Source organism: Dasypus novemcinctus, chromosome 13 (genome assembly GCF_030445035.2).
Source record: "Dasypus novemcinctus isolate mDasNov1 chromosome 13, mDasNov1.1.hap2, whole genome shotgun sequence".
In the NCBI taxonomy this organism is placed as follows: Eukaryota; Metazoa; Chordata; class Mammalia; order Cingulata; family Dasypodidae; genus Dasypus; species Dasypus novemcinctus.
The window spans coordinates 36,863,724-36,876,592 of record NC_080685.1 but is presented as its reverse complement, the minus strand read 5'-3'; the positions used below and the strand labels follow the sequence as shown (position 1 = coordinate 36,876,592).

General features: G+C 46.6%; 1 protein-coding gene across 1 annotated transcript; it reads right to left on the bottom strand.

Annotated features, from left to right (window-relative positions):
• Positions 1 to 4,045: 4,045 nt before the first annotated feature.
• Positions 4,046 to 11,795, bottom strand: LOC105745885 (Fc receptor-like protein 6). Its single transcript, XM_058309307.1, has 6 exons — positions 11,702 to 11,795; positions 9,789 to 10,055; positions 9,046 to 9,330; positions 8,602 to 8,883; positions 8,089 to 8,214; positions 4,046 to 4,125 (listed from the first exon to the last, which is right to left on the bottom strand). The coding sequence occupies exons 1-6, from the start codon at positions 11,793 to 11,795 to the stop codon at positions 4,046 to 4,048; spliced, it is 1,134 nt and encodes a 377-aa protein (XP_058165290.1).
• Between the last annotated feature and the right edge of the window lie 1,074 nt (positions 11,796 to 12,869).

The following is a 12,869-nucleotide window of genomic DNA, read 5'->3' as shown; positions in this document are numbered from 1 at the left end:
GAGAAAATAAAGAGAATATGTTGATTTTTTCAATTCATACTCATGGGCCTCCTGAAATTTTCTATGAACCCAGTCTGTAGACCCCAGGTTAAGAACTCCTGTTCCACAACCATGTATCTTTTTTAAAATTATTTTTTAAACTTTGTATATTAAAATAATTTCAGATTCTCAAAAAAGTTGCAAAAAATAGTACAGAGTTCCCATATATGCATCACCAAGCTTCCCTTAGTGTTAACATATTACATAACCATAATATAATGATCAAAACTAAGACATTGCTTTTCTTTTTAAGCAAGAAAAGCAGCACAATTTTTGTGTTCTTCCACTGAATGCAAATCTACCCATCTGAGGAATCAATAGTTATAAAACACCATCAACTCTAAGCAGTTTTGTAATTCCATGTAATTATTTATTTAATTTGGCCAAAAATAAAGAGGGCAAGTACTGTAAGATCTCTGAAACAGCCATGAACCAATGAGATTTCTAGTTAACAAGGTATTTGAAAGCCAATCTCCTATTTTCATAACAGAATATAGTATAATAATTGTCTGAACACAGAAATACCAATAAAGTATTGACACATCGGCCATTTCTAAGATAGAGATAAGGAATGTCAAGCGACTCCTGATCTGAATCCCCCTGTAGGATGTTCAAGAGCAATAAGTTTTCTCCTCTGCTCAGAATTCTATTATTATCTATGACACGTGACCAGTTATCCAAGACATCCAGTAATTGGGGCCCTGTGTCTAAGGACCTAGGTAAAGGGTAACTGAGTTTCTTAACATACTGCACAAATGTGGACTCTGGGGCAAGCATCAGATCCTTCTTTGCTAACCTGGAAGGGGCTTGAGCAGACAACGGGTTGCCCTTGAAGGCAGACGTCCCCGGGCCTGCAGGGCTCTGGCTCCAGTGTCCAGACTTCCATGATATACCCTGGGCCAGGCCCTTTCCCTGCCGATCTTGTTTGTGCTGAACCTCTGAGATGCCCCTCAACCCTGTGGTCACTCATGGGCCTCTGCAGTAGCTCAAAAGTTGAAAATGCAGTAGAGGAGCTGCTCCAGGTCCAGCCCTCCACAGAGCTGAAGCTCTTTCCTTTCAGAGTCAAGCCAAGCATATTTATTTATTTATTTATTTTTTTTTTTTAATTTTTTTATTTTTTATTGACTTTGTAATAATATTACATTAAAAATATATATGTGAGGTCCCATTCAACCCCACCCCCCCACCCCCCCTCTCCCCCCCCCCCCCAACAACACTCGTTCCCATCATCATGACACATCCATTGGATTTGGTAAGTACATCTTTGGGCACCTCTGCACCTCATATACATTGGTTCACATCATGGCCCATACTCTCCTCTATTCCATCATGTAGGCCCTGTGAGGATTTACAATGTCCGGTGATTACCTCTGAAGCACCATCCAGGGCAGCTCCATGTCCCGAAGACGCCTCCACCTCTCATCTCTTCCTGCCTTTCCCCATACCCTTTGTCCATTATGTCCACTTTTCCCAATCCAATGCCACCTCTTCTATTTAAAGGGACAGAGAGGCTATAAGAGAGGCGCATATATACACGTATGGAACAGGAACGTCAACCCTTCCACTGGTGTGGAAACTTCTGTGGCTTCTGTGTCCAGGGCCATCGCTTGAGCCTAAGTGTGTGTGTGTGTGTGTGTGTGTGTGTGTGTGTGTTTATTGTATCTTCTCATACCATTGCCTGGTCTTCTGTTAAGAGGGGTCCTCGCTCTCTGGTGCTCCTCCAGTTTCCTCAAGATTCCATCCAGGACAAGGGGCTTAGGGGCTCCCTCATTGCTGGGCTCAGGAACTGAAGGACCCACAGAAGGGCTTGGGGGCCCATTGGCTTCCTGGGCACATGGGAGGCCAGGGAAGGGTGTGTGGGCTGGGTGGGTGAAGGAGCATTACTAGGAGGGGATGTCCTCACAGTCACCAAGGAGACCTTGTCGATCCTGCTTCTTATATTCGGGCCCTTGGCGGTAAACTCCTGGAGCTGTCTCTCACCTCAGCGTAGACGGTAGAAATGTCCTGTGGGAGAGTCGGGTCAGGATGAGGGAGGTGATGTAAAACAGAGGGTGGGAAAGGAGCAGGGGGCCCAACTCACCTTCTTCCCAGAGGTTGATTCAGGCGTGGCTGTGGAGAAAGAAGCACTCAGTTTAGAGCATTTGTATTCATCAGCACATCTTCCCACCTCCGCCTGGCTGTCTGTTTTCCTCTAGAGACATGGACACAGCCCAGCATCCTTTTGTTTCCCAGGATGCCTCATCCTCACTCTGGAAACAGATTGGCCCAGGAGTCAGGAGTCCTGGGTTCTAGTCTCAGTTGGACCACACACCTGCTGTGTTAACTTGGACCAATCATTAGACTCTGAATCTCTACATCCTCAGCCAAAATGAATAATTACCTCTCAAGGATCACAGTGAGAAACAAGGGAGACAAAAGGATAAAAGTGTAAAGAGATTTTAAAAATAGTTCCTACTATATTTAACACCTACTTTATGCTAGGCAATCTTTTAGGTGTAAGGATTGCATGTATCTAATCTTTCATCAGTCCTGCAGAGTAGGAAGTATTGATTCCTTCTCATATTGCAAAGAGAAAACCAAAACTCTGAACAGTTACTATTTCCCTCCAGTCACTTCCTAAAGAAAGGAACTGAAAGCAAATATTTAATCTTAGCAAACTGTGAAGCAATTCTCCCATCGATAAAATTTCCAGCATCCCCTTCCATATGCATCTTGGAATATAATGACCTCTCCTTACTTTTGTCTTCACATTCCTTTAACAAAACATCAGGCAAAGGCTGCTTAGAGCAGGGTTGATTTGGAAGCAGATTCACCCCCATCACTTCAAATCACATCTTCCTCTTTGATGCCCTTTTAAGATTAAAATTGTCATATTTCCTTATTTTATCAATGAAAACCATACATCTTGCGATTGGTTGCTTTTTCTCTCTTTCTTATTTTAAGTCTTCATTATAATTCTTCTTAGGTGGGACATGAGTGCACACTTGCTTTCCCAACTGCCCTCTGGCAGTGCTTTGAGCAGTAGCTTATCAGGTCCTGGGGAGACCACCCTTGAGTTCCAGAGACCCTCTGGCTGTTCACTTCCCCCAGGGCCCTTTATGGGAAGGTGAAGAAGCCCTAGACTAATTCAAACTCATTTTACAGGCCAGGAACTTAAATCTCAGAGCAGGCTAGACATTTGAAAAAATAACTATTTGTTTTTTTGAACACTTATTATATATCAATCTTTAAAGTTTGTTTCTAGAATACAGGTTCTATTCCTACAACAAATTAACAATAGTCTTGCAAAGTAGGTATTATCCCAACTTAATAGATTCGGTTCAGAGGCGTTAAATAACTTATCAGGTCAAACAGTGAATTCATCGAGTCAGATTTTGAACTCAGTTCTGACTCAGCAACCGAAACTCTCTCCATGATGCCATATCACCCCTTTCTGGTAACACAGCAAAACTGTCCCCTGTCCCTGCCACCCTGACTCTGATAGTTGTGGCTGAAGCTCACAGTCTTTTTGACTCCTTCTCATAGCCATGAATGTCTTTTTTAGCCTTAGATTCTGGACTCTGGGGTAAAAGATAAGTGGCACTATTCTTATATCTCTTTCCTTTATTCCCACACAGTACTCAGTATATGACAAAAAAAAAAACTTCCCTGTAGTTATGATGGTAACGGTGGTTTTGGAGATAATGAGGATGGTGCTTATGGTTGTCATAGTGATGTTTGTAGTGATGGTGGTAGTAAAGGAAGAGATGTGGTGGAGGTGTGGTGAATGTGATGATGGTGAATGTGGTGGTATTGGTGATGGTGGTGGTAGTTTTGAGTATGATGGTACTGGTGATGGTGATGGTGAACGTGGTGGTATCGGTGATGATGGTGGTAGTGATGAGTGTGATGGTGATGGTGAATGTGGTGGTGATGGTGGTAACGGTGGTGGTGTGGCAGTGATACCGTCAATGTAGGCCCAGAAATTCCCATTGATATTAGCAAAGGTGTCAGGTTTGGCCCAGGATCACTCACCTTTTCTCTTCTTCGGAGCTGTATACACCACAGAGTAGGTAACACCTTCATCTTTCTCATTCTGGTGATGTTCTGGAAGAAGGAATGAGGCTTAAATAGAACCTACCTGACTCTCCCCGCTCAAGGTTTTTGGTCCTCCTAAAGATCCTTAAGGAGGGAAGCCAATCAGAGGCTCTGTCCTGGTGATAACTGCTTCCCCAAACCTGACGCTATTTAAACCAGAGGTTGGCAAACTTTTTCTGTAAAGGACCAGATAGTAAATATTTTAGGCTTTGCAGGCAATACAGTCTTTGTTGCAATTACTCAATGCCGCAGTTGCAGCGTGGAAGCAGCCATAGTCAATATGGAAACAAATGTGGCTCTGTTTTAAGAAAACTTTATTTACAAAAACAGATGGTGGGCTGGGTTTGGCCTATGGGCTATAGTTTGCCAGCCCTTGGTCTAAACCCTGCCTTCTCTCCTGGCTCCCTCTTCCCTCTCTGACTTCTAGCTCCACATTACTTGGTCCCCAAGCTCTCCCCCAAAGCCACCCATTTCTCTTTCCTGAATGACTCTGACTCCCTAGAGTAAGGTAAGAGGTCTTCCTCTTTCTCTCCTTTAGAGGTCCTTCTCCCCTTGATGGAGAGATCATGGTCCCATGGGAAAGACTTTCCCATTGGTATACAGTTGGCACTACTCTCTACCTGGGGCTGGGGTGGATTCTGGCGTGAACAGAGCTCTGGATGATACAAAGGTATAAGCCACTGAGCATCCACCAGAGAGCTGGGGAGTTAGCAGGGACAGAGAGGCTGGGAAAAAGAATGTCTAGTGGAGGCTGCTGAAGTCTGAGCCCTGGTTTGTTTACAAAGGTTCATTCACAGGTCTGGGCATGGTTAATTTTTATGAGATGTTTCCTTTAAAAAAACCCTAGAGAGTGGAATGCTTTACAAACTGGGAGGAAGCAGAGTCAAAAAGGCTGGGGTCACACTGTTGCCTGGAACGGGCCCAGACCCACCTGTCAGGCTGCTTTGAGAAGGAGGAAAAGCTAATAATTTTGTTGGTATGTGCCAAAGGCTGGGCCACAAAATTTAAATACAATGTCTACTTCATGTAAAATGCCTAATCCAGTGATTGACACATAGTTGGATCTCAGAAAAAGCCTCCCTCCTTAATTCTTTAGTGTCTAATATTTTTTACAATAGTCTTGCAAAGATTGATACTATTATCTCTATTTTATAAATGAACTACGAAAGGCTCAGAGAGATGACTTCCCCAAGGTCAGACAGTAAGCGATGGAGACAGAATTTTCATCCAGGTTTGTTTGATTTTTTTTTTTTTCAATAGCACACTGCCTCTGTGATAGCAGGTACTTCCAGAACTTTGAATAGGAATTGGGTCACATGTGGGTTTTAGAACACATGGTTCATGTCTGGAACCCAAGTAAGACTCATTAACTCTACCAGCAAGAAAGCCTCAGAATCACCTGGTAGGATCCGTGAAAATGGCTCCCGCTATAAAACCAAGAGGGCAATTATGGGACTCAGAGAGACTTTGATTATTAAGAATTTCCTCACACTCATTTGTTAGGGCTCCCTGAATTCAATGGAACTCTATTCTATGGGACGTGTGACAATAAGGCTGAAAAATGAACACTTGCAAACAAACAGTACTTGCACATGCAGGTGAGTGCTACTTAGAAATAGACCCCTTACATGAACATCTCCTTTTTCAAGGGACACATCTTTGGTCAAAATGTTTTGAAAATTGCCTTCTAAAGTACAGTCTGTTGAGTACCTTTGTTGGTGGCATATTTTTGTTTGTTGAGGAATAGATGTACTCTATGGGAAATGATTGAGTCTTTCAGAACTGTGGATGGGGAAGAAAGCTGTCGATCTGAATGCTTTTCTCATATGTCTATGCAATAGGGCCTGAAAGTAGTTTTCCTAGAGAATCTCTTAAGAAGATTTTGTGCCCCTGAGATTCTGAGGTACCAGGACTGTCACCAGGAGGAGTCCTATTTTTGTGAAAGACAGCTCTCTTAATAAAATCGAACTCAGCTCTCCAAGGTGGAGGTAGAACCTCCACGTGGAGAGGGATGCTCTGTTGTTCCCTGTGAGAGCCATTTTTCCTCTTGGAGACCTCTTACCAGCTCTTGGCTTGGGTTGGGAAGGGAAGGGCCCAACTGTGTTGCTCTGCCTCTCATGCTCTGGTCCAAGGTGAATGGACAGAAACATCTGTGTTATGGGGCCAGTTAAATGAGGGGTGCCAGGATGGTAGAACTTGCAGATCTGTAGCTCATCGTCCCGTACTCCATCTACTTCCCCATCTAACTCTGGTGCTGACTCCATCTTTCTTCTACCATACAGGTACACCTCAAAGCAGGTCTAGCCTGCATGGAATCCAAACTCAAAACGAGAGGGAACGGCAGATGAGAAGTTTGGATGAACTAAGACTACTAACTTAAGAAAGGGAGAGGAATTTTAAAACTGGTCCAAATCCTGGCTAGGGTACCTGGTACGGCAGGGGACTTAACCATTCCAGGCATCTGGCTGATGGTCAAGAAGGAAAGCTTTTCCTGGCAGGCTTTCTCCACCAGCAGGCTGGTCCAGCTCCTGGGAAACTCATCCAGAATTCGCCAACTTGTATAAGTGAATCTAACTTTGGAGGTAGGTCTAAGATAGCAATCGTTTTTGCCCTAGACAAGTAGAAAATAAGAATTTCCTCTAGGGAGGAAGTGAGGTGGAAGTAGGTTAATTTCAAGTCCTGAGAACAAAACTGGCACCAAATAGCTTTGGCACTGGTAGCCAATCCCTTGAATGTGGCCTTAGGCAAACAAGGATTACAGCTGGAATAAACATGCTGTCACTCAAGGTAACTGCTTGAACATCAACATTTGTTTGGATATACAAATATTGGTCTAGAAACAGCCTTAACAGGTTCACTGTGTTGAACTACGGATACAGTACACTGTAGTCTCACTGTGGATATACAAGTGATAGTCCTAAGTTTAGATTCAAGTTTCTGTTAAAATATTCACATATTAATGCTTAATTATTGTAATCAAGATAGGAAGGAGAATCTGGATTATCAAAATCAATAGCTCATCTAGAAATGCTATTTGTCTGGTAGTTTTCACCTCCTTCTTTCTAAGAAACTCTCCACTTCTGAATTTTTAACCAAGCTTTTATTTTCAATGACTGATTAGAGTTGTTACAGAATCAACAGAAAGAGAAATGGCAGTTGGGGAGGGGGGGATCCACTGGGGTGATTCGCTTAGACTAGAATGAGGATTTACTGAGTACCCACTGTGTGCCAATGTAATATATTAGGTGTTAAGTATATCTTATCTCATTAACTTAAATCCTCACAATACTTTTAAGAGGGAGATAATTTAGTGAGTCTTAGAATGAACTGGTCCAAGGTCATAGAACTAGTAAATAGCAGAGTTGGGACTTGAAAGTGGAGTTGTCTGGCATGTAGACTATTGCTCTGTTGGTTCTCCATGTTTTCTTTCTTGTCAGTTAACATTTATTGAACATCCACATAGGGTATAACATTGTACAAGATGAGTGAGTGTGTGTAAATATGCACACTTATACACAATGTGGTTCTTATTTCTTCTTTCTCCTCTACTAGGGAGACCAGAGCTTTGCTGAGTTTAATGAGAGAGACTGTTGCAACAGGCCTTGGTGTTCTTCACCATCAAATTCACAGCCACAGACTGTCTTTTGAATGGGAAGGTCACTGATACCCATCACATGTGACTCTAAGAATTCTTGTTTGTGCCTCTGTTCATGCCTGGGTTGCAGTAGTGTGAGTGCATCTCTGGGTGACTGTGAGCATGTGAGATGATGTGTTGATGAGTGTGTGATGGTGTCTGTATGTACTGGAAGAGGTAAGCATCTCTTTCTGTGCCTCTTTGTGTGGTGCGTGAAGAGAAGTTCTTCTTGCACTCAACAACCAGGAAAAGAAGGTGGCCGATCCTTTCAGGCTTCCCAAAGATGAGGTAGTGACTGGGATAGGGAATTGGCAGGAAACTCAAAAGGAGTTACTCACCTGCTCTTCTCCAGGGTCTGAAATAGCCCAGAAGAGCAGCAGCGATGACCATCAAGCCAAGCAGGCCGAGAGGGAGCTCCAGAACCAGCCATTTGGGGTGGCTGGGGGTGGATAAGACCTGAGGACCTGGAGAACAGGGGTGATCAGGAGCACTGAGGACAGAATTCAGAAACTCATTCCAGACTGGCTCAGAAAAGGCAGATTGACTGGCTGTGGGGGGAACTGATTGGGCTGGAGGAGGCTTGCAAATGTGAATGAGGGATGGTCGAAGTGTGTTGGCATGAATGGACAACATCACGATGACCATGGAACCCCATGACCCTCCCCATTCTTTGTGGACCTTGGAGTTTCCCTGGCGGTTTCTCAGGATGCTGCTCTCATCAGGCAGTGCAGTATGTACAGAGGCCTCAGCTTTTTGCTGGGCATGAAGGCACATGCAGAGAGGAGTGAGATCTGATACCCCCTTCTCCTCAGCTTGCTGGGCTCAGAGCATGGCTAGGGAACAAGGCACACCATCCATGGTGAGCTTCTTGGGTTCACTCCTCTCTCTGGAGATTCTGTTCTCAGTCTCACAGAAGTAGTTCCCGGCATCCTGCTCTGATGTCACTGGGAAGAGGAGGGAGGCATCTCCACCCTGGGGAGCTGAACAGTTGCCCAGGATTTTCTCATTGAGATAGAATGGGTACAGGATCAGAGGTGAGCCTGTCTGGGCCTCACAGAGGAGCTCCACCACATCCCCTGCAACAGGGCCAGTGGCCCCTGGTGGGAGGATGAGCAGAGGACGGGACACAGGCTCTGGAGCTGCACACACAAGTTGGGAGGGTCAGCGAGACAGCCAGGCCCTGGGCTAGGGATACTGGGCCCTCCTCCTTTAAGGACCCCTCTCCCATTCCCCATGGGACACATTTCCTGAGGCCCAGACCCCTGGGGAATGTCTTCCCTCCCTCACCCACTCACCTTGTACTCTGATCTCCAGCCCAGGGCTCTGTTTCCGGACTCGGCCATTGTCAGTGACCACCTCACACCAGTAAAGCCCAGAGTGTTTCTCCTTGGCTCTTGAGATCTGGAGCTCTGGTTGAAAGCCCCTGTGCTTCAAGATGTGGTCATCCTTGTGGAAGGAGAAGCGGAGCCGGGAGGCCGACCTCTGGGGGTGCAGCCTTGTCTGACATTTCAGCGTCACCTGGCTCCCTTCATGGAGCTCGGGAGAGGGGACAGCATTCAGCAGAGGAGGTGGGAACAGCTCTGGGGAGAGGCAGGCCTCAGGCTCAGACAAGCAAGTCCCTGGAGGCTGAGGACTGAGCTTGAGCACCTCCCAGGCCACTACCCAGGCCCCAACCCAGGACACGTGTCCACCCCTAGGGCCTGTCCTCCTGCCCTCACCCACTCGCTCTGAACCGACTCCCACATAACCCGAGCCCCTCGGGAATCCTGGAAGGTCAGAGCCAGAGGGCCTTAGAGGTCATCTAGTCCCGAGGGGGACGCCTGGCCCAGGGCCTCAGGGGGGTCAGTGGCAGGGCTGGTGCAGAGCCCTGCCCCTCCTAGGCATCTCCCCACCTTCCCCTGCTCCTGACAGGCTCTGTGAGTGGGAGGGAAGGGGGTTTGGCCCAGCACCAAGGGTAGCGAGAAAGAGGGTCCTTCCACTAGAGACCAAGTCCCTGAGCAGCACCTGCTCCACCACCCAGGCCCACCTGGTGACTCACCCCAGACTTGAACATTGACAGTCCCTGAGGTTTGTGTGCCCTGTTGTGGGACATGTGTCACCTGCCCACTGCAGCTGTACAGGCCACTGCTTTTCATCGTTGCTGTCCCCCTCCACAGAGGGTAGCTGGCCTTGGAGAAATGAAAGACTTCTCCGTCTTTGTAGAACTTCACCTGGGACAAGGCTGCGTTCTTCCCCTCCCGGCATTGCAGAGTCAGGGTGTCTCCTTCAAATACAGGGTTTGGCTGGACTTCAAGATGCAGCCAGACTGTGACACAGGAACAAGGGTCAACCCTGGTCCTTCAGGTCCCATCCATCCACTTTCCCCCTTTTGCCCCCAGGGCCAAAGCCTCACTCAGAATGGAGGCTCCTGGATGGCACCTCCACAGCTGTCCCTGGTTAGTGCCCCTGGTCCTTTGTGTCAGCCCAGGGACAGGGCCCTGCTTCCCTTTACCCCCCTTTTTCTTCCCCTTCTTCCCACCTTCTCTTCCCTTGTTATATGCACTCTTCTTTTCTCCTAACTTTTCTTCTCCCTATGCCTTCTCTCTGGTCCTCTTCCCTCCCATCCTCCTTGTCTCCTTTTTTTTTCTTCAAACAAACCAATTTTATCGATATGTATTAATGGAGCACAAATCCATTCAAGGGTATAATCTATGTTATTTGGTATAATCACATAGTTGTGAATTCAACACTTCAATGTTTCATGGAGCATTTTCTTTAGTCACCTTGTCTCCTTTATATTGGACTTTCCTCTACCATCCTTGCCAAGTCTGGCTCAAGTTTGGCTCATTCCATGCGTTATCCCTCCTCATTCCTCTTGAGCAAATTCCCACCCCTAAGATTGACTACTTATTCACTGTTGCTCCAGTATGGCTCTGCAGCCTCCACCTCTGCCTACAGCTGTACCCCCGCCTGGCAGGGAGTAGCAGAGGGTTGGCAGGGCCACAGCCTGGGTGCACTTCCTCTGTCTTCCTTGCCAGGGCTCCCTGTGGCCCAGCCTCTGTCTTCCCCATCAGCAGGGAGTTTCATCTCCCTTCATAGCCATGGTGGGGGAACTTGTACTCTCTGTTCTCACTCCTCAAATGCATTCTCTTCTATGATGTGCACAAGATGAGAACTCCGGGGACCCCAGCATCATCTGCAAGGCAACCCCAGGCTGGGCTTGTCCCCAGGCATAACTCTTTGACAAGCCAGATACCACAAGTCCCAGGCAGCTTAAGGAGCCAGGACTGACAGCCTGAAAACATGATGAATCATCAAATAGGGGGCCTTGAGGTGAGCCCCAACATAGACTTGTTCTGGGCACAAAGAATACAACCAGCCTCTATCTGGAGCTCCTGTATCCATAGGACCCACTTCCCTTACTCTGGAAGCAATGACAGTCACAGGTTCACTGAATGCTGGACCTGGCTCCCACATGTGCTCTTTCCAGCAGGGATACCTGTGAGACATGTCTTTGGAGGTCGAGGAGTTTATAGGTCAGTTTTTTTTCCTGTTTGACAGAAAGCTCCATGGAGGTCAGTGGGTCAGAGCAGGCATAACTAAAGAAGAAAAGGAGGCTTGTTGAGAAAGGTGCCCGCTGAACACAAAAGGGAGGGCCAGGAGGGTCGGGAGGGGGCGAATACAGGAGACCCAGAGGCACATTGAGAGGCAAAGACAGAGGCCAAAGACACTTTTAAGGGGATAGGACAGAGGCTGGGACTTGAGTCATCCTAGGATGACCATAAGCTTTCAACCAGTGGCGTCCTGGGTTTCTCCTCTTCCTGGGCACTGGCCAAGCCTCCTGAGGAAGAGCCCAGTCTAGGGCTGCTCTGCAGATGTTGCTGGGGACCCAGTGATCCTGCCCTATCCTTATCCACTAGGTTTTAGACCAAAGACACACTGGGAAACTGAAGGAGCATGAATAAGACTCACCATGATTTCCACCACAGGAACCTGCAAGAGAACAAAGTGATAGGATGAGCTTCAGTAGCAGAAAGAGCTTTCTGACAGGGATGCCTATCGCCATTCCTGTGGGTGTGAATCCATTGTAAGGCAGACGTTTTGATTAGGTCACTTCAGTAAAGGTGCAGTCCACCTCAATCAGGATGGATCTTAATCCTGCTGGAGTCATTTGTAAGCAGAATGAAATTCAGACACAGAGGGAGAAAACCATAGGAAGCAAGAGGCTAGCCATCAGTAGAATCTGGAAGAGAAGGAAGAGACCAGGAGATACTGCCATGTGCCTTGCTATGTGCCAGAGGAACCAAGAATTGCTGGCAGTCAGCCCCAGAATGCCACAGTCTTTAGGAAGAAAACATTGTCTTGATGATGACTTTATTTCGCCTTTTTCCCATCCTCAACCATGAGCAAATAAATTCTCATTGTTTAAGCCAACCCCTTTCACAGTATTTGCTTGAACAGCCTAGGAAACTGAAACAGACATAGAACTAGACTCTTGCACTAATGTGCCTAAGGGTATTCCACTCCCCACCCCCACAGAATAACCCAGATAACAAAGGCAGGACTCAATTCCTATGGCCCAAATTGTTCACAGAGGTCTGGGGACTAGAGTCAGGAGTGATCAGACTCAGGGGCTGATGTTTTCTTGGTGGAGTCTTTATCAAAGGAGGCGGGACATGGACAGTCAGTGTGGATCAATGAAAGACCTACAAACAAGTCAGATGCATCTCCCCCATGCTTGCACCTTGGACACACCGCATTAATGCTTTTCAGTGAACAAATGTGTGAGAATTGGTGGCCTGGGAAAAGAGGCCAAGCTACAAAATGATGACAGATGATGTTGGACAGGTATGAAGAGCCCAAGGGATAAAAAAGCCTAAATTGAGGGTCACAGTCAGATATGAAGCAGTGGGGACTTTGGGTCAAGAGGTGACACCAGGAGTGTAGGTAGGACTGAAAACAGTCAACCCTGTCAATTCTCATGCATTTACTGGCATGTCATTGCTTACACGTTGCCCTAGGTGCTGAAAATTCTCGAATGGCCTTGGGATGGGTATGTGAAAACTCTCTGTTCAACCATATACTGTCATCCTTGCTGTCTACACTACCTTGGAAACAGATGGAGCCTTTTCAGCTTAAT